Genomic DNA, 24,779 nt, shown 5'->3' with positions numbered 1-24,779 from the left:
TCCTGGAGTCCTTTGGGATTCTGTTCCTGTGATGAAAACACCCATGACTGTGTTTCTAGGCAGCTTCCTGAGATGGGCAGTTATTTGTGTGGTGCTCAGGGGTGGTTGGTGGCAGGTGCCTTCTTGGCAGGACACAGGATTCCTGGTCCTGAGGTACACTCCCCTGCCATTCCCAGGTCCCCATCCCCAGCTCTTCTCCAAGCCATGCCAGAGGTGATGGGACACAGTGTGGAGTTCTAGCTCTGGTAGCCTCATACAATCCAGAGGAAGCAGCTCCAATGCAAATCCCTGTTGGTGTGGAGAGGCTGAGGGTGAAACACCCTGGTAGGCAAATACCCAATCACAGGGACTATAGAGACAGTTTCATGGCTGGATGAAGACAGGTTGGAGGCATCAGCCTGGGAGGGACACACCTTGCCTTGGCACTTCAAACAGCTTGAGCCACAGTGAATATTCTCTGTATAGCTGCCAGAGGAACCAGAGTTCCCATGGAGTGCTGGGGGCAAAGCCTGGCCCTGTGCTGTTCAGCCCTGCTAAGGTTTGGTAAGGAGAAGGGGACACAATCAAGTTTTCCTGGCATTCCACGCCTTGCAGCCTGTTCATTAGGTTTGGGTTTCTCATTTCTCTCCTGGAGCAAGTGCAACAGGCTTGACAAAGCTTTTGGCAGCCTGGCTTTTCCTTAAAGTTCAGCACATCGCTAGGGGCCAATTGTGCTTTGGCAGGAGCTGGACTTAGATGACCTAATAGGTCTTTTCCATCTCCAAAGCCTGCGAGTCTGCACTTCACTGTATTTTATATGGCTCAGCTATTGCTCATTTATGCATCTGTTGTGGATTTGTGCCTCTCAGTGTTTGCTGTGGTCAAGGCTTTATCCAACAGAAGATGCTTAGTGACACCTGAGTCCCTTCCTCAAGGCTCATCTTTTCTGCCTCATTATTTCTGCCCAGCAGGGTGATTAGTAGATAAAGACAGTCTGGATTAGGACCCACTGTTCCACCAGGAAAAAGGTTTCAACAGCTGACAGGGAAGCAGGAGCCTGTATTTTGTGGGTTTCTTGGAGTTTTAGCATCTCCTGGAGACTGGATGCTGCAAGAGGAAAGGTGATTGCTGACAAATACCTCAGGAACCTGAACTCTGCCCTTGGAGGGAATTGCTGTTTCCAAGGATTTCATGCTGATTTATATTCATTCTCACATGACTGAAAAGTGTGACTTTATTCATCCTTTTCAAGGCCTTATTTGCAAGCAAATCTGCTGACAAAAACAGGTGTCTGAGCAATCTGACAACGGGTAATGAGGATTGTGATAGAAAACATTTGGCTGTGCTCTTTTATTGAAAAAAAAAAAACATTGAAAAGAGAGAAGAAATGGGAAAAATCCTTTGAGTTTGATGGTGGAGTATGACTTAGTGGGATCAGGAGCAGCAGCCAAGGCAGCACTCACCCCACCTCTTCTGCCAGGGCAGATTTGGCCAGGGCAGGACAAAGATGTAATGTCTGATCACAAGTTGCCTTTCTGTCCTTGCTATAATCTGCCACTCCTGGAAAGGAATGTATTGCCCTGGGCTTTAGCCAAAAACTTGGAGGAGTTTATAAGTGCAGCCTGTTTTCTCCCAGGAAGCAGAATTAAACAATTTCTTGCTGAGCAGAGAGCTGGGGTGACCCTGGCACTCTGCTGGGTCCTCTCCTTGGAGTCCCTCTGGGGTAAATAACCAGCCCAGCCTGTGCTTCTGGTCAGAACAAAAGCATTGGATTTAGGGAGCACTGCTTGGAAATAGCATTCCTAAGTACAGGTCGTGGGTTGTCATGTCATCCCCTCATGGTTTTCCTGCTGGGTTTGTCCTTGATGATTGTTTGGCAGTTGGAGAGACAGTGACTTCCACCATTATCCATGGGATATGTAGATCCAATGCTTTTTGGGCTGTTGAGCCTTGAGGGTGTGTGATTAAGGGCTAAGTAATGAAAATCAAGTGCCCAGGAGAGCAGAGGGGCTGGACAGAGGGATCTGCTGACCCTTCACTGCTGCTTCCAAGGAGGACAGATCTCCAACAGCAAAGGGTTTTATGGAATGCTTAGCTTCAGAACTCCTCAGGTTTTTCAAGAAGCTGTGCTCGAGTTGGAGAGGAATTTGGAGGAAATGGCTTAATGTTTTCCTCCAACTTCTTAAACCTTTACTCCCAGGTTAGATGTGGGAGGTGGCACGAGGCTCATGGGTTTGCCTTATCTCCATATCCCTCCACTTTCAGCCACTCCACTTATCTGGCTCCTTCTCACTCTACATTTTCTTAGTGAAATGCTGAGAACTCCACACCTCAAATCTGGGGAAAATTGGCTGCTGAAATGGTCTCCTAATCCCCAGTGGGGAAGGTCTGTCAGTCCCAGAATGGCAATAATGAGGGAAGGGCTCAAAATATTCACTGGGTTCTAGTATTTCCCATTCTCATGTTTAATCCTCCATGTTTGTATGTCCTGAAAATCAGACTGAAGTTTCTTCTGAGTGTTTATTTAATGATTTGGTTTTTGAGGAGGTCTTCTCGTTCCTTAGATGTTACATTTACTACTTGCTGTTAAAAGTGGAGAAGCTCAACCACTTGGTGCCAGGAATAGATAGAGGGAAGTCTCTGTGATGAGAAGGAAACTACAAGTAGCTCATTCTGGGAGACACAGAGTTTCACTTCATGATTTTATTTTCTTTGATTTCACATCCGTGCCGTGATGATCACTCTCCTGTCACAGGAAGCTGAGGGACTTTCAAAACCATATCCTGTCATCTCCAATTTCAACAGAAACACCAAAAACATTTTTTTGAGCAATAAATACGCTGAAGAAATACAACAAAGAAATACATTTGGCAAGAGAGAAAGGCAAAATGTAGATTTAAACTCGTACAGGGCTTGGCTGTATCAGGACAACTGGGACAGCTTCAGTTTTTCTCCATCTCTGACTTTTTGGGTTGCCATTAGCTGTGTCCAAAATTTCCTTTTTCAACTCCAAGTTTGTCTGATAGTTGTTTTTCTCATCGTTATTTCTAACTTTCCTATGCCACATGTTTATAATCCATGTAGGACTTAGCAGCTCGTGGACTGTAATGCAGAATAATTACTGAAGCACTGATAAAGGTTGAGAAAGTGACAGGAAATATTTAAGCTGGAGGATATAGGTATATATCTGTATCTCCATATGCAGAGCAAAGCAGCTATCACGAATCCAAACAGCACTTTGGAAGGATTTCTGAGTCTTCATGCCACAAAGAGAGGCTTTTCTCTCTGGAGAGGGCAGCAGGAGGGAAGGGCTTTCTTGTTCCTGTGTCCAATGGTATGTGCAGAAGGACCAATTAAAGCAGAACTGAGGAGGAAATTGCTTATAATGAGATTAAAGAAAAATGTCCATCTGCACTGGAATGAAAGTGAGACCTTTTGGAAGGTTTGTCTGATGCTTTGGGGTGGGAAAAGGTACAGATGGAGTCAGTGTTCAGCCCTGCACGTGCCTGACTCAACCCTGGGCTTGTGTCTCAAGCAGCTGCTGCACTTTGCTTAATTAAACCACTTGATGGTTAATAAGCTCAGACCTCCTGTGACCCCCATGAGAGGCTGAGAGCAGGACTGGTCTCTCACCAGACGCATCTGAGGGCCAAATGGACTTGTCAAACTGATGTGGAAACTTCCCTAGAAATGTTAATGCTGCCATAACATTCCAGACCATTTCACTCTAAGTATCTTTGAGGAGGCTCCTGGGGTGCTGTGAAACTCGTGACATATTTTAGGACACAACATGAAACTTTTTTTTTTATAATGTAGAATATTTTGCTTTGTTTTTCCTCTTCCTGGGACATTTTTGCTGTACAACATGACTTTCAGTCAGTATGGCTCTTGCCTGCACTATGGTGAGGTTTTTCATCTGTAGGAGTGACATTCATCCTGAAACAGCAAGATGATGAATGTGCTAATCCTAAGTGTCATCACAGTTTCACACCTGTCTCACCTCCCTTCCTTGGGCTGATTCTCCTTCTCTTACAAGTGTGGGGTGGTGCAGAAGAGCCCTGTGCCCACCACCTAAGCCTAGTTTAGGAGCTGTGGAGACACTCATTTGTACAGGTGGTTCTCAGGCTCCAGCTTCAAACTTTAGCAGCAGAGAAGTCATAGAATCACTGAACAGTTTGGCTTGGAAGGGACCTTAAAGCCTATCTAGTCCTACCCCCTGCCCTGGGCAGGGACACCTCCCCCCAGCCCAGGCTGCTCCAACCCCATCCAACCTGGCCTGGAACACTCCCAGGGATGGAGCAGCCACAGCTGCTCTGGGAAACCTGTGCCAGAGCCTCAGCACCTCACAGGGAACAATTCCTTCCTAATATCCAATCTAAACATACCCTCTGTCAGTTTAAACCCACTCCCCCTTGTTCTATCACCCCATGCCCTTGTCCCAAATCCCTCTCAGCTCTCTTCTAGTCCCTTGAGGTACTGGAAGGCTGCAGTAAGGTCACCCCAGAGCCTTCTCTTCTCCAAATTCCCACCTGCTGCAGGAATACAGTAGCTGGTTTGGGAAGTGCTTGGAAATTGTCGGAGAAAAATGATTTTGTGATTCTTTGTGTGTGTTTATATGGTGGTTATTCATAGTTTGGACTGTGAAACACAAAGCTGCTGGTGCCAGCAGAGGGAGGTTCCTAGCAACCTGTCTCGTGCTGCTTTGGAGAGCTTTGACAGAGCACTGTGTGTGCTCACCAAACAGCCCTGCAGAGTGTTGGTTTGATGGGCTCGGAGGGAACTTGTGCTGCAAAACTCTGTTTGCTATAAATACATCCTATTTTTGCAGGGTTGTCTTCTGTTTGGAAGTGACCTCATCTAGCTTCTGTCAGTGGTTAGCAGCCTCACACCACATGCTCTGTGAATAATGTGACAGTACACTGCTCTCAGGAGGACATCAGAGCTGTGAGGTTTATGCTTCTGAAGCCCAGGGCATTAGCTGTATTTCACTTTGCTCTCAGTTTGGATTCTAACGTGACAGGACTCCATTTTGTAGAGGTAAATGGGGTGTCCTTTTGCTCAGAGCATTATTTCCAGAGGATCATGTCAGTGTTCCAAGCCTTGGGCAATGTGTCTTTCCCTGAGGTCTGGGTCCCAAGCTCTGCTCATCTCCCAAGGCTCACTCAGGTGGCTTCACTCCCTTTTTCTTTCCTGCCACCCCCATTGACTTGGGGATGCACTTGCTTATTTTTTGGAGACAGTGATTTCCAGTGTTTTATTTTGTTGGAATTGATGGCCATGACCTTTTGACCAAGTGTCTGTGCTGTCTCACAAGCCACAGGTCTTACAGTGTGCTGGGAGCTCAGGTGAGCTCTTGGGAAAGGAATCACAGAATCACAGAATTTAAGGTTGGAATGGACCTTAGAGATGATCCAGCCCCAGCCCCTGCCCTGGGCAGGGACACCTCCCAGCAGAGCAGGTTGCTCAAGGCTCATCCAACCGGGCTGTGAACACTGCCAGGGTTGGGGCAGCCACAGCCTCCCTGGGCACCCTGGGACAGGGTCTCAACACCACAACAGGGAAAACCTCTTCCTAAAATCTCATCAAAATCTCTCAGTTTGAACCCCTTGCTCCTTGTCCTGTCCCTGCAGCTCCTAACACAGATCCCTCTGCAGCTTCCCTGGAGCCCCTTCAGCTCCTGCAGGTTGCTCTGATGTCTCCACACAACCTTCTCTTCTCCAGGCTGAACAGCCCCCAGGAAATACTATTGTGAGATCACCTAAACTCAAGTGCAGTTCCTACTCTTTTGTCATATCCCAGAATTGATAGTGAGTGATACTCTCCCATCAGCAAGAGGCCACCAAACTCAGCTCCTCACTTATCACTCCCCTCCAGTGCCTGTCCTGCCTCCTTCACTCCTTGCCCAAAGCCAGCCTGGAGGGTTTGAAGATTTGAGAAGATACTGGTGGGCCCTGCTGTCTTGTAGGAGAGTATGAACAGCTTTTTATATTGGGTTGTGAGTGACTTGTGTTGCAAAGAGACTTTTGAGCAAAGCTGCAGTTACTGAGGCTGAGCCAGCCAAGGTCTTGACAGGACCATCTCTTATCCATACAGCTGCTGTTGCTTTAATATCAGGTAGTTGCCTGCAGGAAGAACACAGGGACCCTGTGGAAAATAATGTTCACTGAGTGCAGAGTGTCTCAGCAGCCTGTGGCTGTGAGTGGTGCAGGAAGCAGACGGAGCTGGGGTCGATTGCTTCCGAGCAGTGGTGACCAGAGGATGGGGGTTAGGTCAGAGTCAGCGTTTCTCTAACTCAAACCCGTGCTCTGTGAGCTCACACTGCTGGATTCTGCCTGAACTCCTGGTCATCTCCATCCCTGGGCCTCAGCCTTTCTGAAATGTCAGCCAAAAAGCTGAGGTTGCTCTCTGCAGTTTAGCTCACTTTGGTAAAGTACTTTATCCACACTAAGTGTGACCCTTCAGTGTTATTAACAACAGAAGTAGTACACTTAGTGTAAGAAAAAACCATATGGGAGAAGGACATTTGCTGGATTGCACTAGGAGCACTCAGTTTGTTTTGAACAATGACATACTCAGTGTTTGCACATCATAAACCATCCCAACTGCAGCTCCTTGGCTCTGTGAGCAGTTCAGCACAGTAATGCTGCTGCTGTGGCCAAAATGCAATGAGTCCCTGTTTGCAGGAGGAGCCAAGAGGCAGGAGGGAACTCTGACCCACTGGTGTCTTAGCAGAGAAACCACCCCATCCATCCTGGGAGGTGGAAAGTTCTCACTGTCTGGTTATTGCATCTGAGCTGGAGGAACTTTTCCCTGCCCTTCCCAAACACAGGCTGGGCCATGTGGCTGCATGAGCAGGACAGCAGTGAGCTCTGCTGCTGTGCCCATGAAGACTTGACTTGTTGTAAGGGGCAAGTGCGAGTCTAGCCAAGGGCAACGAAGGCAGCAAAGGGCTAGAGCACATGGGCAAGGGCTGAGGCAGTTGGATTTGTTTAGCCTGGAGAAGAGGCTCAGGGGTGACCTCCTGGCTCTCTGCATCTCCTGCCAGGGCTGGAGAGAGGTGGGGGATGTGTGTCCTGCCAGGGCTGCAGGGAAAGGATAGAGGGAATGTCCTTGAGCTGAGCCAGGGCAGAGTCAGATTGGATGTGAGGAGAAATGTTCTCCCTGTTGTGGTGTTCAGCACTGGATATTGCCCAGGGAGGTGGTGCAGTCACCATCCCTGGAGGTGTTTCAGAGGTGTCTGATGTGGCACTGGAGGATATGGTTTAGGGGTTCCAGCAGTGACAGGTTAATGGTTGGACTTAATGATCTTACAGGTCTCTTCCAACCTTGATGATTCTATGATTTTATGACCATTTTAGCCTCTTTCATGCTGCAATAATGAGTTTGAATTCAATCACAGAATCACTATGGCTGGAAAAGATCATCAAGTCCAAGCATTAACCCAGCACCACTGTGTTCACCACTCAACCACATCCCCAAGTGCCATTAATGACAACTGCTGTTCCGTTTAAGCTGGATATTGAAATAATTCCTTTTCAACAGCTCCATGTTACAAAGGCATCTTCCCGTGACTGTAATTAAGAAAAGTCATCCTCTAAGTGATTAAACTTCAGCAGTAGCCCCAGTGCAGCAGCCTGCAGTACATACAGATGCACAGTTTGGACTGGAACGTTCAAATACAGCTCTCCTATCATGTGGATTTGCTGGAAATGCAGAGTTTTAGCCAGAGGCAGTTGTGGCACTCATCCTCTCTGGGAACAAGGCCTATTTATAGAGGGGTTTGCACAGAGCTCCTCAGTGTTTTGACTGATGTAAGACTGGTTGATCTATGGCCACGGACAAGGTCAAATTCGCCAGGGCAATTAATTTCCACTGCTGTCTTTAGACACAGAGAAGTGTTGGTGAGTCAGAGAAGTTGTCTGGAGAGCCTATCCCAAGGGGCTTTAACCATGTGCCAGCAACACATCCATCTCCAAACAAAGGTGCAGCTGTCCTGCCCTGGGTGGGAGAGCACACAGGAACCTGGGGCTGCAGATTTCCTCCTTCCTCACCAAACACTCACCTGCCAAGTGACAGGAGGAGCTGCAGCTCATGGCCTGGGGCACCTCGTTAGGAGACTGCAGGTCCCACAGCAGTCAAACCTTGGATACAGCTGGAATTGGGAACAGGATCCTCTGAGTGAACACTGCTGCACCAGGTGCAGGTGCTCTCAGTGGGTGTTGAGCAGCCTGGTGCTCTGGGTATCATTTTGTTAAGGTTTGAGATAATACTTTTCTGAAAGAGAAACTGAATCTGTTTTTATGCTACAGAGAAGCTCATTCCTACAGAGCTTTCTGCAGTCCTGGACAAACTGAGCCTTTGAGAGGTGAGCAATTTTGGGAAGATTTATAAAGTCATCGTGCTTCCAGATGTCCTTCCAGCTTTTCCAAAGGAGCTTTATATCAATTGCTATGTTGTGTTTAGGAATCTCAGTTGTAATTGGGCTCCACTTGCATATATAGAGTCTGTGTGGGTTGTCTCATTCCAAAATTAAGCAGGACAGACAGAATTTTGTTTTAATCTCCACAAATAAGAGCATGTTACATTCATTAGCAGCTGAAGAAGCTGCTTGGGTGATTTTCCAAGTGCAGAGCAGCCTGGGGTAAGCACACAGCATCAGGCTGGGTACCTGTAAAGCCTCTTTGGCCTTTTGCTGGAGGACATTCAGGAAACTTTATGGCTTTGTGTGGCAGTTGGGTGAGGAAGACCTACAGCCACCTCTGGACCAAGCTCCCCTGAGGTGCTCCATCCCTCCAAAGCAGGACAGATGGATCCCTGATGAGAGGTTCAGCCCCATTTGCAGGAGGGGAAGCCCCTGGGAGGGTGTTAGGAGAGGGACACACGTCATCCTTTCTCCTGGTGATCAGTTGTTCCTGGCACCACTGGGGTTTGCCACCTGCCCCATCTGCAGCTGCAGCATCTGAGCTCCCATCTCCCACGCACCGAACGCTCTCTTGCACGCAATCAGGGCTACCCCAACAGCTTACTCATTGTTTCCCTTCTGTGCTGTGGCTGCCAACAGCCACCATGCTCCAGCCTTCCCACAAACCACTGCATCTCATGGACAGAAGTTCTGGCTTTTCCCTGCTGGAGTCGTGGAGGATGTACACCACAGCTCCTTTCAGCTTGGGCACAATTCCCTTTTCTTGAGCCCTATCCCATGAATGTGCCTCTGTCTCATGTGCCTCACCAACAGCTTCTGCACAGCCCAAGGCTGGATGGATGTAGTTCTTCAGTCACTGACACAATCTTTTCCTCCTATGGAAAGTGAGAATGAAATTGCCTAAATTAAGCAATTGTAGTAGCCTTGAAGGATAAAGCTTCCTTTCTCCTTTGAGCTGTGTTTGTAGCAAGACTGCCATAATTGTGTTTGTCTCTTGTGTTTACTGGCCTTGGAAAGAATGTGTGATTAGGATTTTATGGCACTTACAGCTTGATGTTTTTCCCATGAACTATTCCAATGAATCACTTGGATTTTTAGCACCTTCCTCACACTGCTCTGTGGGCCTGGGGACAATCAGAACAGAGAGAAAATACTCCCTTGAGCATGGAGTTTAAAACTTGCTGATCTTAGAGGGCAGACTCTTGTCAGCACTGGCACATCATCATCTCAGCAGCTCCAAGATCCAGCCCTTTGGATGGGCTGGGGTCCCTTTGGGTTAGGAGGGAGCACAGCTGTGAAGAAGGAAAACATGTGAGTCACAAGCTGTGGGGCTGCAGTTCTCCCTTCCTTCAGCCAAGCCCAGCCCTCTCCTCAGCAAAATGTTCAGTTTGATTTGGGGAGGACAGAAGCTCTCAGACACAACACAACCAGTTTCTCAGGTGGAACACTCCAGGCTTTCATTGAAGCTGTGGTCAGAGGATGTTCCCTTGGCAGTGAACAGCCTGATTTACAACCCTTACTGATATTTTAGCATCCTGGTTGTGAGTTGCTGTGACAAATGCTGTAAATCATGGAGGTAGCAGTGAAAGTAGGCTTGGGATTTTACCTGGCTGATGTTCTCTTGTCTGATCATCATATGAGCTTGAAGAAATTGTGCCATTCATTCCTCTTGACCTCCAAATATCTGCAGATCAGGGAGGCTATCTGGAGAGTGTTTGGTGCCACTCAGTGTGTCTTACATACCTTCCTGCAGTCCTTACTGCAGCCAGGGAACCCCTGAAAGGGCAAACTCTGACATTTGGGCTCTGAGCACATCTGAAACCTCCTTGCCTGCCACGGAGGTGAAATCCCTACAGTGCTGTTTTCAAGCTGTTTTCAAGCAGTCATTTTCAAGCTTTGAGGATGAAGCCTTGATGAAAGTAATTGTAGGTTTCTGTAGGTTTTGGTTTTGTGTAAAACACATAAAGGAGACATTTCAGGAATTACAGCAGTATTAATCCTCCATGTTTCCCATAATTTGTATAATCCCTGTATTGCCCTGGGCATTTATGCAAGTCTCCTGCAAAGCTTCTCTCTTCAGAAGTTTCCTGAACAAGACAAAAGAAGAGTGTTGCTTGACAAGCAAGGCTTGAGGACTGAGTCCCTGACTCTTCACATCACAATTGTTTACAGTATCTGTAACTTCTAAAGCAGCATAATTACCCCTGAGAGAATTAGCATTCCTGTTCTTCCCTGCTTTCTTCCTAAGTGTGCACAACAGGATTTCAGCTGATCAAGGTTGCAGTAGATAACCTTGAAGAGAGCTGATAAACCATGGTGGCTTTGTCTTTCCCTGGAGATAAGAATCCTGAAGCTCTGTTTGATAGTGAAGACACAGCACTGCAGTCCCTGAAGTGTTTCAGCAGTGGTTTTTCTTGCTCAGGTTTGTCCAGCAGTGGCATTGCTCAGGGAGCTGCTCCACACTGAGGCAAAGGGACATGGTAACTGGGCTCACACTCAGCTGATGCCACCAGCACTGCCAAGGCCCTTTCTGACCAACAACTCCTAGTGAAGGCTCAAAGGTCTTCAGGCATTCAGGCTCAGTAAATGATTTAAAAGTGTCACTGCTAGATGGATGTGGAATGGGAGAATGGATCAAAAAAAGGAGGGTTATTTTTTAAAGGTTCTTAATGGGTCAATCCTTTGTTGCTTTGTGTTTTCTGCAGATTTTCTCAAGCAGACTACGTATGAAGTTGAGGCTTTCTTAGAAGCCATTCAGTTCTTCCGGCAGGAGAAAGGCCACTATGGCACGTGGGAAATGATAACTGGCAATGAAAAAGAGGTAAAAGAGAATATATTCCTGATTTTTCTTTGGCTTTGAGTATGGCAGCTCTGAGGCTAGTGAAGCTTGTAAAGCCTCTTGGGGAAAAAAATGGCATTTTGGAAAGGAAATACTGTAGGTAGACATGTCTGAGATTTTAAGATACTTCTTGCTCCTATGTAAGTGGTAATTCTTTTGTGCTAAAAACTTCTGAAACAAAGTCTTGAAGAGCAGCAATCAAACACCAAAAATTTGTGTACTGCAGCAAGGAGCTGCTAAGCTCAGAGTCTGGGTCCATGTTTGGGCACCTGGTTTGGGAGCACTGATGGTAACAGGTAACTCCACTGATCCCTCTGGCATCACTCCACATGTCTATTAGAGCAATTAAGACTTTGTTTCGGCCCTGATTTATAATTTTTTTCCAAAGCACAGAGCACTCAGCAGCAAATGTGCACTTCAGTACCAGCTGCTGGGTGTTCTCCTTGATGAAATCTGGCTCCCCTGTGGGAAAAAGGAAAAAAACCTGATGGAGAGTTCAGAATCCAGGGGTTTGTTTTAAGAAATCAGATTATTCTTTTAGGAAAAGCCTTTGAAATGCTGAAAAATGTGGAAACTGGAGAAAAATCTATAAACAGTGTCTTTCCTGGTGCCATCATGTCAGGGATTGAAGTTTCCTGCGAGTGTCTGATAATATATTTCATACTCTGAGGAGTTCCATCCTTCCAGTGGAGGCAGTGAGGGTTTCCTCTTCTCCCCTCCTCCCTCAAGTTATGGAGCTATTATAGTGTTAGTTTCATTTGATGTTTTATTTTTCCTATTGCTTGCCAACAACTTACTCATAGCCCATATACCTCAGGAGAGCTGTAATCAGGAGACATCCAGCCCAATTCCACTATTATCTCCCTAGCAATAATTCATTCTGTAAGTATATGTGTTCTCATGCCTGCTCGGACCAAATACCATCATTATTTTAGGCAAGTACCCAAGCTAAGTGAGTGGTTTGGAACAAGAAGGCTGCAATTTGTTGCTGTAGAAATCCCTGCAGAATGCCAATAAATACATTTGCTGACTTTCATTTCTAATGAGTCTCTGCAGTGTTAGCTGACACACCTCTGCCTGGGCCCTGCCACATGCAGGAGGGTTAGCAAGGACCAGGCACATGGCTGACTATCTTCCAGTTTCCTAAGGATGCTTCCAGAGAAGTCAAGATTCTTCAAAATATAGAATCATACAATGTCCTGAGCTGGAAGGGACCCACCAGCATCAACCAGTCCAGCTCCAGGTCCTGCCCAGGACACCCCAACACTGCACCCTGTGCTGAGAGCATTGGCCAAACACTCCTGAGCTCTGTCAGCCTTGGGGCTGTGACACTGCCCTGGGAGCTGTTCAGTGCCCAAACGCCTCTGGGGGAAGAACCTTGTCCTGATATCCAACCCAACCCTGTTCCGTGCCCAAACACCTCTGGGGGAAGAGCCTTGTCCTGATATCCAACCTAACCCTGTTCAGTGCCCAGACACCTCTGGGGGAAGAACCTTGTCCTGATATCCAACCCAACCCTGTTCCGTGCCCAAACACCTCTGGGGGAAGAGCCTTGTCCTGATATCCAACCTAACCCTGTTCAGTGCCCAGACACCTCTGGGGGAAGAAGCTTTTGCTAATATCCAGCCTAACCCTCCCCTGACACAATTTCATGCTGTTCCTTTGGCTCCTAAACATATCTGAGCTGTTGTCACATTTATTATATGTGACAGTTTGGGTTATTCATGAGATCTTTTCTAAATGAGCCATTAGTTTAGGGCCTGAATTAGTCCACTGGGTTTGACAGGTATTTGAGTCAGCAGAGCTGAATCTGAAGTGTTGCTGTGACATAATCCATTAGTACTTAAGTTAAATGAAGCTACAGTAACAGTGTATTGCATGGGATGGGTATATAAGAGGTATATTTGTGAGGTTTTTGTCCACCCACTTCTTGAGCCCATCGAGGTCCTCTGAATAGCAGCCTTGCTTGCCAGCCTGTGGACCACTCCCCAAACTGGTATTAGCTGCATTCCCAGTCCAGTGTCTTTCCTTTCTAATGGGAACCATCTGCCAGGCCAGATTGCAGTTAGCTACTGGGATCAGAGAGGCTGATGCATCTCTTCTCCAACCACTGAGCCCTGTTTCAAAGTGAAGATGTGCCTGAGGGGTGAAAGTTCTCACTGCCAGTTTAGCAGGATACAGCATGAGAGACCAACAATGCAGGAATAATCAGTTAATGGGACAGTGATACCTTTTCCTCAGTTTTCCTACATCCGTCCTGAATTCTTGATGTGCAGAGGTCCCTTTGACACTTTAGGGTGTCCAAGATCCCATCTGACCTTGGAAGCTAACAGGGCTGGGCCTGGTTAGTACTTGGATGGGAGACAGCCTGGGAATATCAGGTGCTGTAGGCTCCAACACCAAGTGCTCCAGCCACACTGCCCAAGTGGGGAAAGGCAAATGCAGGGCCTGGGAGAATGGAGACCCTGAGCCACTGGAGGAGAGGCTCAGGTTTGAGACCATCCAGGGAACCTCAGTGTGCACCCAGTGAGATCCATCTGTGGCAGATCAAGTTGCTAAGCCACTATCCATCACTTTTGAGAAACCATGGCAGTGAGGTGAAGACCCTGAGGACTGGATAAAGGGAAATATAACCCCACTTTTAACAAGGGCAGAGTGGAAGACCCAGGGAACTACAGTTGGTGGCAGTCTCACCTCTGTGCCAGGCACGGGCATGGAGCAGATTCTGCTGGAATGTGTTCACGTGTTGTTGATTGTTGTGTGGCCTCTCAAAGTTTTCAGTGCTAATTGCTTGGGATGAAATGCATGGAGCTTCCCTCAGGTGTAGCTAATATTTTAAGCCCAGTCCTGGCAACTTGGGATGGCTAAGCCACTGTGTATGTATCTGAGGTTGGTGAAGTGTGTGCTCAGCTCTCAGATGGAGAGCAAGGTGTGAACATGTCATTTGGATCTTCTGCCCTTACAGATCCTGAGCAACCTGGTGATGGAGGAGCTCCTGCCTAACCTCCAGACCATGATCCTGCCTAAGATGAAGGGGAAGAGGAACGACAGGAAGCGAGCCTGGTTTGGTGTGAGTGCTGGTGCTTGCTGAGAGGCTGTTCCTCACAGCAGCTGTGGCTGCTGGTTCTGATCTGTGCTTCTTCATCTTGGTTTAGATTGTAGAAGAAACTTACAGCTTAGTGCAGCAGCAGGTGGCAGAAGGACTAAGTACCTTGAAAGAAGAATGCAGAGAATTTGCAAAAACTCTTGAAGGAACCATTCGTTCAGACATGGATCAGATTCTGAACTCCAAGAACTTCTTAGCTGGAAAAATCAAAGGTTAGTAGAGGAACAGCTGAGCTCTGGAGCAATTTTTTCATGTTTCCCATTGTGTTGCTTAAATTGCCAGATGTCATTGTTTTGCAATCCTCATGTGTTTTAAAAAACCCAACTGGAGACACTAATGTGGAGAAAAGAAATGCTTTGGGCTTCTGCTGCCATTGATGGGAACTGAGACCTGTGGCTGCTGTTAATGTGGAGAAAAGAAATGCTTTGGGCCTCTGCTGCCATTGATGGGAACTGATACCTGTGACTGCTGGGTCTGTGAAAACACCAGTTTTTCTCAAGTTGAAGCTGACAGGTTTTGAGGAGCCTGGTTAGAGCTGTTCATTGTACTTTCATTTTCCTTTGGGCAGCCTTAGGTAGTGAAGATAGAGGTCACAAAAGTAGAATTACAAGTGTGGTGGTTTTGACCTGATGTCTAGGAATGCACCACAGAAACAGGTTCTGGTTAGGTGACAAATTCAAAGGCTACCAAAGAATCCTTGAGCCAAAAATCTTCTTAGGTGGGTTTAAACTAATGTGAAGTGATCATAAGGTTGCTGTGAATGTAAAAATGAGTGTAAAAAGCAAGCAAAACATTACTGGTGTTGCTTAAGCCAGCAAATGCTAGTTTGTTAGGAGCTGCAGGGACAGGACAGGGAGTAATGGGGAGAAATGGAAAGAGGGAAATTTAGATTAGATATCAGGAAGAAGTTTTTTCCTGTTCTGGTGGTGAGACCCTGTCCCAGGGTGCCCAGGGAGGCTGTGGCTGCCCCAACCCTGGCAGTGTTCACAGCCAGCCTGGAGCAACCTGCTCTGGTGGGAGGTGTCCCTGCCCAGGGCAGGGCTTGGGGCTGGATGATCCCTAAGCTCCATCCCAACCCCTTAACAATCTATGAAACTATGAAATACATAAAAAATGGTAAGCTGTGCTTAGAGCTGCCTTTGCTCTGCTCTCACAGTGCCCCAAGCTGCAGTGTTTGCTTAGGTGAGGCATAGGGAAATGTCCCTCATAAAACTGTGACCTTCCTTTCATCACCCTCATCTCCTCATGGAGATGTGACTCTAGGGAAGAATACGGATTCATTTACTTCATTGGAAAGTAGATGAGTTCTGATTACTCTTTTCACTCTATCTCTAAATGCAACCACTGTGCCCCTCCAGCCACTGTCTCTGAGCCTGCCCAGAAGTGCTGCACAGAAAGCATCCAGCCCTTTCTCACCTCCATCCTGGAGGAGCTCATGGGCCCAGTGAGCTCTGGATTCGCCGAAGTGCGCTCGCTCTTTGATAAAGAGGTCAATGAAATCATCCAGGACTTCCAGAAGAACAATGATATGACAAAGCTAAAGGAGGTAAGGTAAAAAGATATTTGGAGTCTTGCTGTTAGCATGAGGAATTTGAACCTGGCTGACAGCAGTGTTTGCTTTCCCAGCTGGAAGTATGTTAGCACTTGGTTTTGTCATTTACAAAGTCTCGTGGTACTTGTGCCACTAGAGTGGAGGTACCACAATTTGGTTTGAGGCCACTGCTACATTCTCTGTTAAAAATTCACCTGTGGTTGCTTTCTCTCCAAACCTGTTCTTCCTGCCCTGGAATGCAGAACGTGGATCAGCTCATGAACCTGCCCTTTGACTCTGTGAAAATGGAGCCCTGCTATCTGAAAGTGAACCTCCTCCAGGAGCTCCTGCAGGACCTCAAGAGTCGTTTCAAGGTCTACCACATCGATTTTGTGATTCAGAGGACACAGAACTTCATGCAAGAGGTACTGTGAGATCTAGTTTTCCCTCCCAGGAGAACAGGTTAGGTCTGTCCTGCTAACCTGCTTCAAAGTTGATTAGAACATCTTGATAAAAGAAGATCTTGAAGATCTCGATAAAAAGCTGTGCAGGAGCCCCAGAGTATCTCTCAAAGTACAGATAATAAAACCTGACAAAATCAGCCAGAAGCTGCTTGAGATTTCTATTTGTGAGGCTGTGTGTGTGAGTCTTTCAGCAAGGCACAAAAATTTTGGATGGATTGGCTCTTCCCATGAACTTTCATGTTCCAAATTCCCAGAGGTGTCTCAGCACCTGAGAAAGTTGTGCTTGTAACCAGTGAGGTGGCTAAAATCCACCCAATTTCCAGGCTCAAGGGTGGATTTCTCAGGGAGGGTCTGAAATATGTTTTACCAAAATGGAATGTCTCCTCCTTGGGAGATTATTGTCTCATTAATATAGAGTAAAGCAACTCATGGTGGGAACTGGCAAGGACTTGGAGACAGATGATGTCTCAGGACGTAGCTGCATGTGGGTGCTTTATCCAGCTCCACTTTTCAGGGGACTAGTTGGAGTAACTACATCATCTCAGATGAAAGATGAATTCTTTTTCCCCTCTTGTGTGTATTGGTATAGGCTACAATTCTGCTTTGCTTTTATTTCCTCTGGATGCTTGGCCAGAAGTCTCTTAGGAGCTGGCCAGGAGACTTCTTGCAATTGCCAAATCACAAGGCACATTTGGCCTTGTGGCTCTAAGTTGAATTCTGTGATTTTCATCTGTAGCTGAGAAACTAAATAATCTAGTCAGTAATCTATGGAGCTAGTCCAGATCTGTGGAGTGGGAGTTATGAATATGGAAAATGAGTGTCTAGCACAGTGCTGGGATGGGGTTTTCCTAAAAGAAAGAGTTTTGCTAAGCACAGCCATGCTCAGCAGCCAAGGAATTCTGCAGAAGTTCTGGGTCTTTCAGGGGGACCATGCCAAAGTGCTGCCAGATCAAGTGTCTTTCAGGAAGTGAAGGCCATGAGTCAGGACAAAGAAGTAGACAGAAATTAAATCCCAGATAACCAAGTGGTGTTTTATTTCTAAACAGTCAAATGAGTCCAAATTCACAGGAAACAAGTTAAATTACAGCAGAAGTTGCTGTTCTCTCTCTTTCTAAGGGTGATGTTTGTCTCTTGAAAATAAGGAGTAGCTTCACTTTGTGTCCATGGACATGAGTTGTATCGACCACTAAGGACAGACGTGTCTATATTCGTGTAGACTTAACAAAAAAAGGAGCATTTGGCTGAGCTGACTCGGGGGAGGCTGAGCAGGATTCCTTGGCTTGGGGCTTGGCATCCTCTAGTGGCCAAGCTCAGGAAATTTGGAGCACAGTGCTCAACTGGCATGAACGGACAGTCCCTGTGCATCTCCCTGCACTTCTCCAGCAGGAGTGTCTTAACATTTGAATGGAAACAGCTAAAAAAAAAGGGGCAAAACCTCATTCACCAGACCTAATTACCACTCGCAGAACTGTTTGTGTGAAGTATCTTTTCAGAGCATGAGGTTTAATATAACAATAACCTGAAAATAAGGTTAAGTGCCAACTTAATTCAGAACAGAACAACAGAAATTATTGCTGATTATTATGTGTATTATAAGGAAAGCTACTGATCAATTGGTTCAAAAAACACCTTCAGTGTTAATTATTACTATTATTGCTGATTAATGGTAGGAGTCAATGGGAGTATTCTGATTAGGGGTAATGAGTTTTGCCTGTAGCCTCTATCTGTGGATAATCAGTTCTGCTGTTTGGCTGTGCCACCATCAGCTTGGGTGGTGACAGGAGATCAGTCTGGACAATAAGGCTCTGATAGCAGATAATGAGACCAAGGCTTCATTTTCTGTATTTATCTGTGCATATTACCTTGCAGAGAACTGGAATGCAGCAGAAAACTTTAGGATCATAAAAGTTATTCTACTCTGTTTGCTGATAGAACAGTTTAGTGACATGAGCAGATTTGTGGTATTGACCTTGTAAACTCGAGGTAGACATTGAGGAAGTTTCATTTTCTTACTCTCTTGTGTTAGATAATCTTCCTTTGGGTTTCCCAGTCTTCTAAATGTGAGTTTAAATTTAGATTCAGATGGAATCTAAGCTAGACAAGGCTTTTTTTCCCCTTCCATGATCACTTAAAGTACTTAAAATATGCACTGATTTTAAGCCTGTAATTCCTCCTCTGTTTCACCTTCTCCGAGACATAATTTCAATTAGCAATTACATTTCTCACGTTTCCTACATAACAGGAATTTTCTGTTACTGGCCTCTAACAGATTCTTTTATTTACTGTTTTCAGCTGATGGAAAATGCAGTTTATACCTTTGAGCAGTTGTTCTCCCCAAGTCACCAGGCAGACTCGGCCAAAGTGGCAACAACCATGGAAAAAGTCAAGCTGAGAGTGCTGAAGGTAAATGTGGTGCAGCACATTTGCACGGGAAGACCTTGGGCTCTGCCTTTTTTGGCAGCAGAGTGTATTCTATATGAATTTATCTCAGTATTTGGGAGAAGATGTCTCTTCCCATTCAGCTGGAAGTGCTGATTTGGTGGCATGTAGTGAAGCTGTTCATTTTGGGGGGTAAAACCTAGTTCTGGGCAGACACAAAAGTATCTGTATGTGCACTCCCTTTCATTGCAGGTAAGTCAGATTATTATGATGCTGTGGATCTAGACAGATAATTTTCTATTAACTTTAGAATTAGCCTTTCCCTAGGATTCATTACTCTTGGGAAAGGCAGTGCTGAAGCACCTTGGGAGGGCAATCAGGAGCTGTTTCTAGCCTCTAGGAAAAGAAGGGAAAGAAATGCCAGAAAACTCGATTTTAGGGTGGTTTTGTGACAGCTGGAATAACCTGCCTGGCAGTTCAGCTCCCTGGGTGCACCTGTGATGCCCCAGTTACAGGACAGCAAGAACCAGTTCCTGGTGTGAGAGATGAATAACCCCAAACCCGTTTGGGCTTGCTTTGTGTGTTCTCACAGCAATACGACTACGACAGCAGCACCATCCGGAAGAAGATCTTCCAGGAAGCTCTGGTACAGATTACCTTGCCCACAATGCAGAAGGCATTGGCTTCAACGTGCAAACCAGTAGGTTTCTGTGATTAAATACAAACCAAGACAATAATAACAGGCAGGGAGGGATGAACAGCTTGGCAGTACAGCTGTTTTCTCTGAGAGAGTTGTGCAGATTGGCTGCCAGCTCGGCCAAGTGACACTTGGGTTGGCCAGTTCATGGATGGGGTAGGTGTGGAGCACTCAGGAAACAGGGAAACTGTATGTCCAACATGCTTTCTCAAAGATAGCTGCAGGCCTTGGCCCATCCCTGGCTCGTTTCTTCCCTAGAGATCCAAAGTCCCCTCGAACTGGGCTCCTCTTGAGAGTTAGGATGTAGGTCATAGAATCATAGAATCAGCCTGGTTGGAAGAGATCTCAAAGGTCATTGAGTCCAACCCTCCCATGGTCACTAGCCCATGGCACTAAGTGCCACATCCAGTCTCAGCTTGAAAACCTCCAGGGATGGGGAATCCACCACCTCCCTGGGCAGCACATTCCAATGCCTGAGCACTCTCTCCCGAAAAAATCTCTTCCTAATCTCCAACCTAACCCTCCCCTGGCAGAGCTTGAGTCTGTGCCCTCTTGTCCTGCTGCTGTTGCCTGGGAGAAGAGACCAACCCCCACCTGACTCCAACCTCCTGTCAGGGAGTTGTAGAGGTGATGAGCTTGTCCTTGTGTTCGTTCCCCAAGCAAGAGACAGGCAATGGTCTTGTTTCAGTGGCTTTAAATGGAAATAGTTGTGTCAACAGTAAGGGAATAATCACCCAGAGATGATCTCTGCTGCCCTTACTCATACAGGGTAGGTGAGCAGTCAGCAAATGTGGCTGCCAGAGTTTGGTGGAGATGTTAGATGTTATCAGTGTGGCAGCACCAGGGGTTGGAATGCTGCCCACCTTGGCTCAGAATAAATAGTCTGAACCCTTCGTGAAGCCCATGGGTGTGTGAGCACTGTCACTGTGCCTGCTGAAGGGTGACTGCCCTCAGCCATCCCATCCCCTTCCTTCTGCTGCTTCCACTGATGTTCACCAGTTCCCAGGGGCTGTAAGCTCTCACCCACACTAGGTGCTCTTGTTGATGCTCTCCAGCTTGTTCCAGTTGGAAAAACAAGCTTTAAACCAAATGTTTTCCCAAGTTATCCTTGTGAGTCTTGGATTGGGGATCATTAAAACTCACAACTTTCAGGAATATATTTAAAATGTATGTGGCAGGTTAATGGTTGGACTTGATCCTCCAGCCTTGAGGATTCTGTGATTGTGTGATAAAAACACTCTCTTCTGTTGTCCTTACTATTCCCAAGATAATAGTCACTCTGAGAGTGTCAGCAGTGCCTTCAGGACAGGGTGTCCATACATGGGGACATCACCGTGAAGATATGTGGAGACACCTCCTGTCTCTGTCACACAGGATGGAAGAAGTGGTGGTTGTGCAAACTTCCCACAAGCCCTTTCTGAGTGGTTCCCCACACACCTCCTGTGTCTGTGCCTCTGCAGAAGGGAGCAGCCAGCTCTGGAAGCAAAAGTGAAGCACAGCTGATATGCCCAGCCAAGTGCTGACCTTTCCCATGAAAACCTCCAGGTGTTTTTATGTAGGTGCCTCTTCTAGAATTGGGCAGATGTCACTTAATTTACTTTTTTATAGACCACCAAGCAGCTGTTTCATGATTCAGTTATTGTCTAGGCAGCCTATTGCATATAAATCAGTGAGCTGAGAGTGCTACACACCTATTAGAAAAACAAAACCAAACCCTGTGTCTCCCATGCACTGTGGATTTGCCTCCTTGGACAAACAAGTTAGGGAGGCATTTCCTCAGCAGCTGTGTACTTGAGGTGGCAATGATGTGTAGTGCTTGTACTGCAGGAATAGTGTTTGGTAAGTACACAGTAAATCGTGGACATACGTAGTTCATTGAGTCACAGCTCAAACAGTTCACCTCCAGAGCTGTCATGGCGCTGCAAGACCTGCTCTGTGGCATCTCCAAGGTGTTTGGTTGCTGCAGGACTCTCAGGATCTCTCACTGGTCTGTATCTGTTCCTCTCTTCTCTACCTGCACAGGAGCTGCAGAAGTTCGAGCAGTTCATTTTTGCAGATTACACTAGTGTGATCCAAGTAGAGAACGTGTATGAAGAGATTTTACATCAGACACTGCTTGAGGAAGCCCTGAAAGGTGAGAACATTGTTGAGGTGACAGTAACACTGTGAGGTGCTGAGGCTCTGGCACAAGTTATCCAGAGCAGCTGTGGCTGCTCCATCCCTGGGAGTGTTCCAGGCCAGGCTGGATGGGCTTGGAGCAGCCTGGGCTGGTGGGAGATGTCCCTGCCCATGGCAGGGGTGGGATGGGATGAGTTTTAAGGTCCCTTCCCACCCAAACCATCCTGTGATTCTAAGACTCTAGTAACACTGTGGGCATTGGCCCATGAGCTTGTGCTTCAGAGCTTCCCAGAGTCCTCACCTGGCTGTTCCACACCTAGGTCTCACCTTCCCCAGGACTGGTGGTCCAAGTCTGAGTTAACAGGGCAACTTCACTAAACCTGGGACACTCAAACAGAGACCTTGACACAAGCCTTTTTTGGACAAAATGTAATCATACCAACTTCATTTTATCTAGATTCCCTGGGCCAAGCAGGGAAATTCTGCCCTTATTTGCACAAGACTTCAGGATGACTAAATGGCAAGACTATGGCATAGCAAGACTAGGACAATTGCAAAGCCTAACGGCAGGAAAAATTAATTTCCCCACGTGAGACAAACTGCTAGATGCAGTTTCCAGTACCTCATGATGCCACTGCAGTACTCCCTGCAGAGCTCTCTGCTTTTGTGCCAGAAAACTAAACTATTCTTACTAAATATTATCTATAGAAATACTTACAAAATACTTGCATCTCTCTGGTTCTGCCTGTCTGTCTAGAAGAAGGGTAAGCAGACGTAGTGCCTGGTAAGTTTTCACAGACCTCAGGCACTGCTGTTCAAAAATATCAGTGCAGTGGTTAATATAATGAGCCCACTTTTACTTACATTATCAGTATAATGATTAAGGTAATGAGCACACTTTTATTCACATTATCTGTCCAATAACTCATGTAATGAGCACACTTTTGTTGACATCTTCAGTGTAAATCCTACACAGAAGCATTTGTACACTGAGTCCCCTGGTAGTTTTCTGCTTCAGAAATGCTCAGGTCAATATCAAAATGCCACTTATCAAAGCAAATTAAATCCTTAGCCCCAGAAATGTGGGCTAAAAGCACTGCAAATTCAGATTACTGTTTGTGATATCAAAATGTGCAAGGTAAACTCAAGGAAACACTGTACTCTCTTCACATCCTTCTATCAGTGTTTCCACAACAGTTTGTTCTTTGTGGTTTCTCCAGTGATAAAGGAAGCTGCTGTTCTGAAGAAGCACAACCTTTTTGAAGACAACCTGAATGTGCCCTGTGAAAGTGTGTCCAGCTTGACAGAGCTGAGGACACCCTCAGGGTCAGCACAGACCACTCCTGCCAAGAAACCCTGTGCAGCCCGAGCTGAGGTGTCCGACACCGAGAGCCACAGCGACGAAACGCTCGTCCTCACAGCAAGAATTGCCTGGGAGAAGGGTGGTGATGAGGGAAAGCCATCAGCCAAAGAGGCTGTCCCTGCTCCCACTGCAGCTGGGGATCAGCCCAGCGACAGGGAAGCTGTGGTTGTTACAGACAGTGCTGAGTCCCCTCCAGCTACCCACACAAAACACAGAGGTGCAGAGGGGAAAAGCACGTTGGAGCATGAAGCAGAGTGTGGAGTGAACACTGAGAAAGGGCACGAGACACAACAAGCTGCTGGGACTGAAACTGCAGTGCAAAATGTTGGAGCCAGCCCTAAAAAAGAACTGAAGGCACCTGAAGGAGGCACAGAGGAAAAGGTGATTTCGGAGAGTCAAGTGGCAGTGGATGCTGCGTTTGTTGGTGGCACTGAAAAGGAAAGCAGAGCACAGGATGAAGTTTCTGAGATAAAGCTGAGTCCCCCACCTGAGAGGGCAACAGAAGCAGAGGTTCTAGGGATTGCTGAAAAGAAAATCACGGTAGAAAAAGAAATGATGGAGAAATTATCTCAGGGTGAAAAGGCAATAGGAGCAGAGTTTGGAGAGGATAGCAACAAAGCAAGGAATGACCAAGGAGGGAGTGCTGGGACAAGGGCTGTTTCCCAGGATGAAAACACAGGGAGAGGAGGGTTTGGGGGGGATAGTCCTGAAGAAGAAAGCAAGTCAGAAGAAAAGAGTTGTAAATCCCCTGATGATGTGAACGAGATAAGGAGTTTGCTGATGATGGTGGTTGAGGTTCCAGCAGATACTCCAGCTGAGAACATCATGGAGGTGTGTGAGGCTGAGATACTGAAGTTGCAGGAGGACAATAGAGGGAACAGTGAGTTGAGCCAATTGGCTGTGGCAGACACTCAGGTGATCCAGACCATGCCAGATAAAGCTGCAGCAGGAGGTGTGGAGCTCCAGGAGGAACAAACATCTCCATCTAGTCTGGGGGCAGATGGCACAGACCTAGAGAGGGTGTCCAAGGGGCCCTGCAGCGTGGCACAGGCAGAGTGGCTGGTGGAAGGCCCAGACCCACCTCAGGAGGCGAAAGCAGAGGTGGAGGTGGAGCAGAGTGTGTGGTACACGGGTGTGGGAAGCTGCAGGAGGGACAGCTTACAGCCAGAGGAGCACACTGCAGGGGTGTGGGAGAGCACCAGGTCAGACAGGGAGGAAGGAGCAGCAGGGAACAGCCATGCTGAGCCAGGAGAGGTAGGGCCACAGAGCTTCCATGATCCTGCTGGAAACGAGCAGGGAACAGCCATGCTGAGCCAGGATCCTGCTTCCATGATCCTGCTGGAAACACAGACACAACCCAAGTGCCCATTCTGGATACAGAAAACCCAGGAACAGGACTGCTGGAGCCACTGCCTTTGGTGCCACAGCAGGGCCAGGTCAACTCCACTCCAAAGGTCCCAGGAGATGCAGAGGCTGGTGGGGGCAAAGGGGAGCCAGAGGATGAACCATCTTCACACACACAAATCCAAAGCACAGCAGTAAAAGATGCTCTCACAGAAGAAAGCAGAGAAGCCAGTTGTGCAGAGCGACACGCTGAAGAGTAAGGCACAGTTTTCAGCCCAGCCCTGCAGGATTTGTTTGCTCCAGTAATCCCTGATAATTGTGACTCCTGAGCTGGGTCGGGTCTGGAGGGAATGGGCTTTGTTGTGGTGTCACCAGCTCTTGCAGGTGTTGATGGATCCCTTCTGAGGGATGGGTTTCTGGTTGGTTGAAACCAGGTTACTGCTGAGGAACCTCATCTGCCACTTAAAATTTGCTGCCTTCTATGGTTCAGAGTCTGAATATGTGACCACTGAATGCTTCAAGAGCAACTACCCCCAA

General features: G+C 47.0%; 1 protein-coding gene across 1 annotated transcript in view; it reads left to right on the top strand.

Moving 5' to 3' along the window:
- Positions 1-24,030, top strand: part of LOC103800820 (protein Niban-like) — a gene marked incomplete at both ends in the record, with an annotated part of 29,802 nt that extends 5,772 nt beyond the window's left edge. The window contains 10 exons of the mRNA XM_009073205.1: positions 11,107-11,222; positions 14,206-14,310; positions 14,396-14,558; positions 15,705-15,892; positions 16,141-16,302; positions 18,634-18,744; positions 19,313-19,420; positions 21,440-21,551; positions 22,756-23,472; positions 23,701-24,030. Of these exons, the coding sequence (XP_009071453.1) occupies positions 11,107-11,222; positions 14,206-14,310; positions 14,396-14,558; positions 15,705-15,892; positions 16,141-16,302; positions 18,634-18,744; positions 19,313-19,420; positions 21,440-21,551; positions 22,756-23,472; positions 23,701-24,030 (2,112 nt within the window). The remainder of the gene's footprint in view (positions 1-11,106; positions 11,223-14,205; positions 14,311-14,395; positions 14,559-15,704; positions 15,893-16,140; positions 16,303-18,633; positions 18,745-19,312; positions 19,421-21,439; positions 21,552-22,755; positions 23,473-23,700) is intronic.
- Between the last annotated feature and the right edge of the window lie 749 nt (positions 24,031-24,779).

The sequence above is a fragment of the Acanthisitta chloris genome, unplaced genomic scaffold (assembly GCF_000695815.1).
Source record: "Acanthisitta chloris isolate BGI_N310 unplaced genomic scaffold, ASM69581v1 scaffold20144, whole genome shotgun sequence".
In the NCBI taxonomy this organism is placed as follows: domain Eukaryota; kingdom Metazoa; phylum Chordata; class Aves; order Passeriformes; family Acanthisittidae; genus Acanthisitta; species Acanthisitta chloris.
The sequence above is the reverse complement of the archived record's forward strand: the minus strand, read 5'-3'. Positions and strand labels throughout refer to the sequence as shown.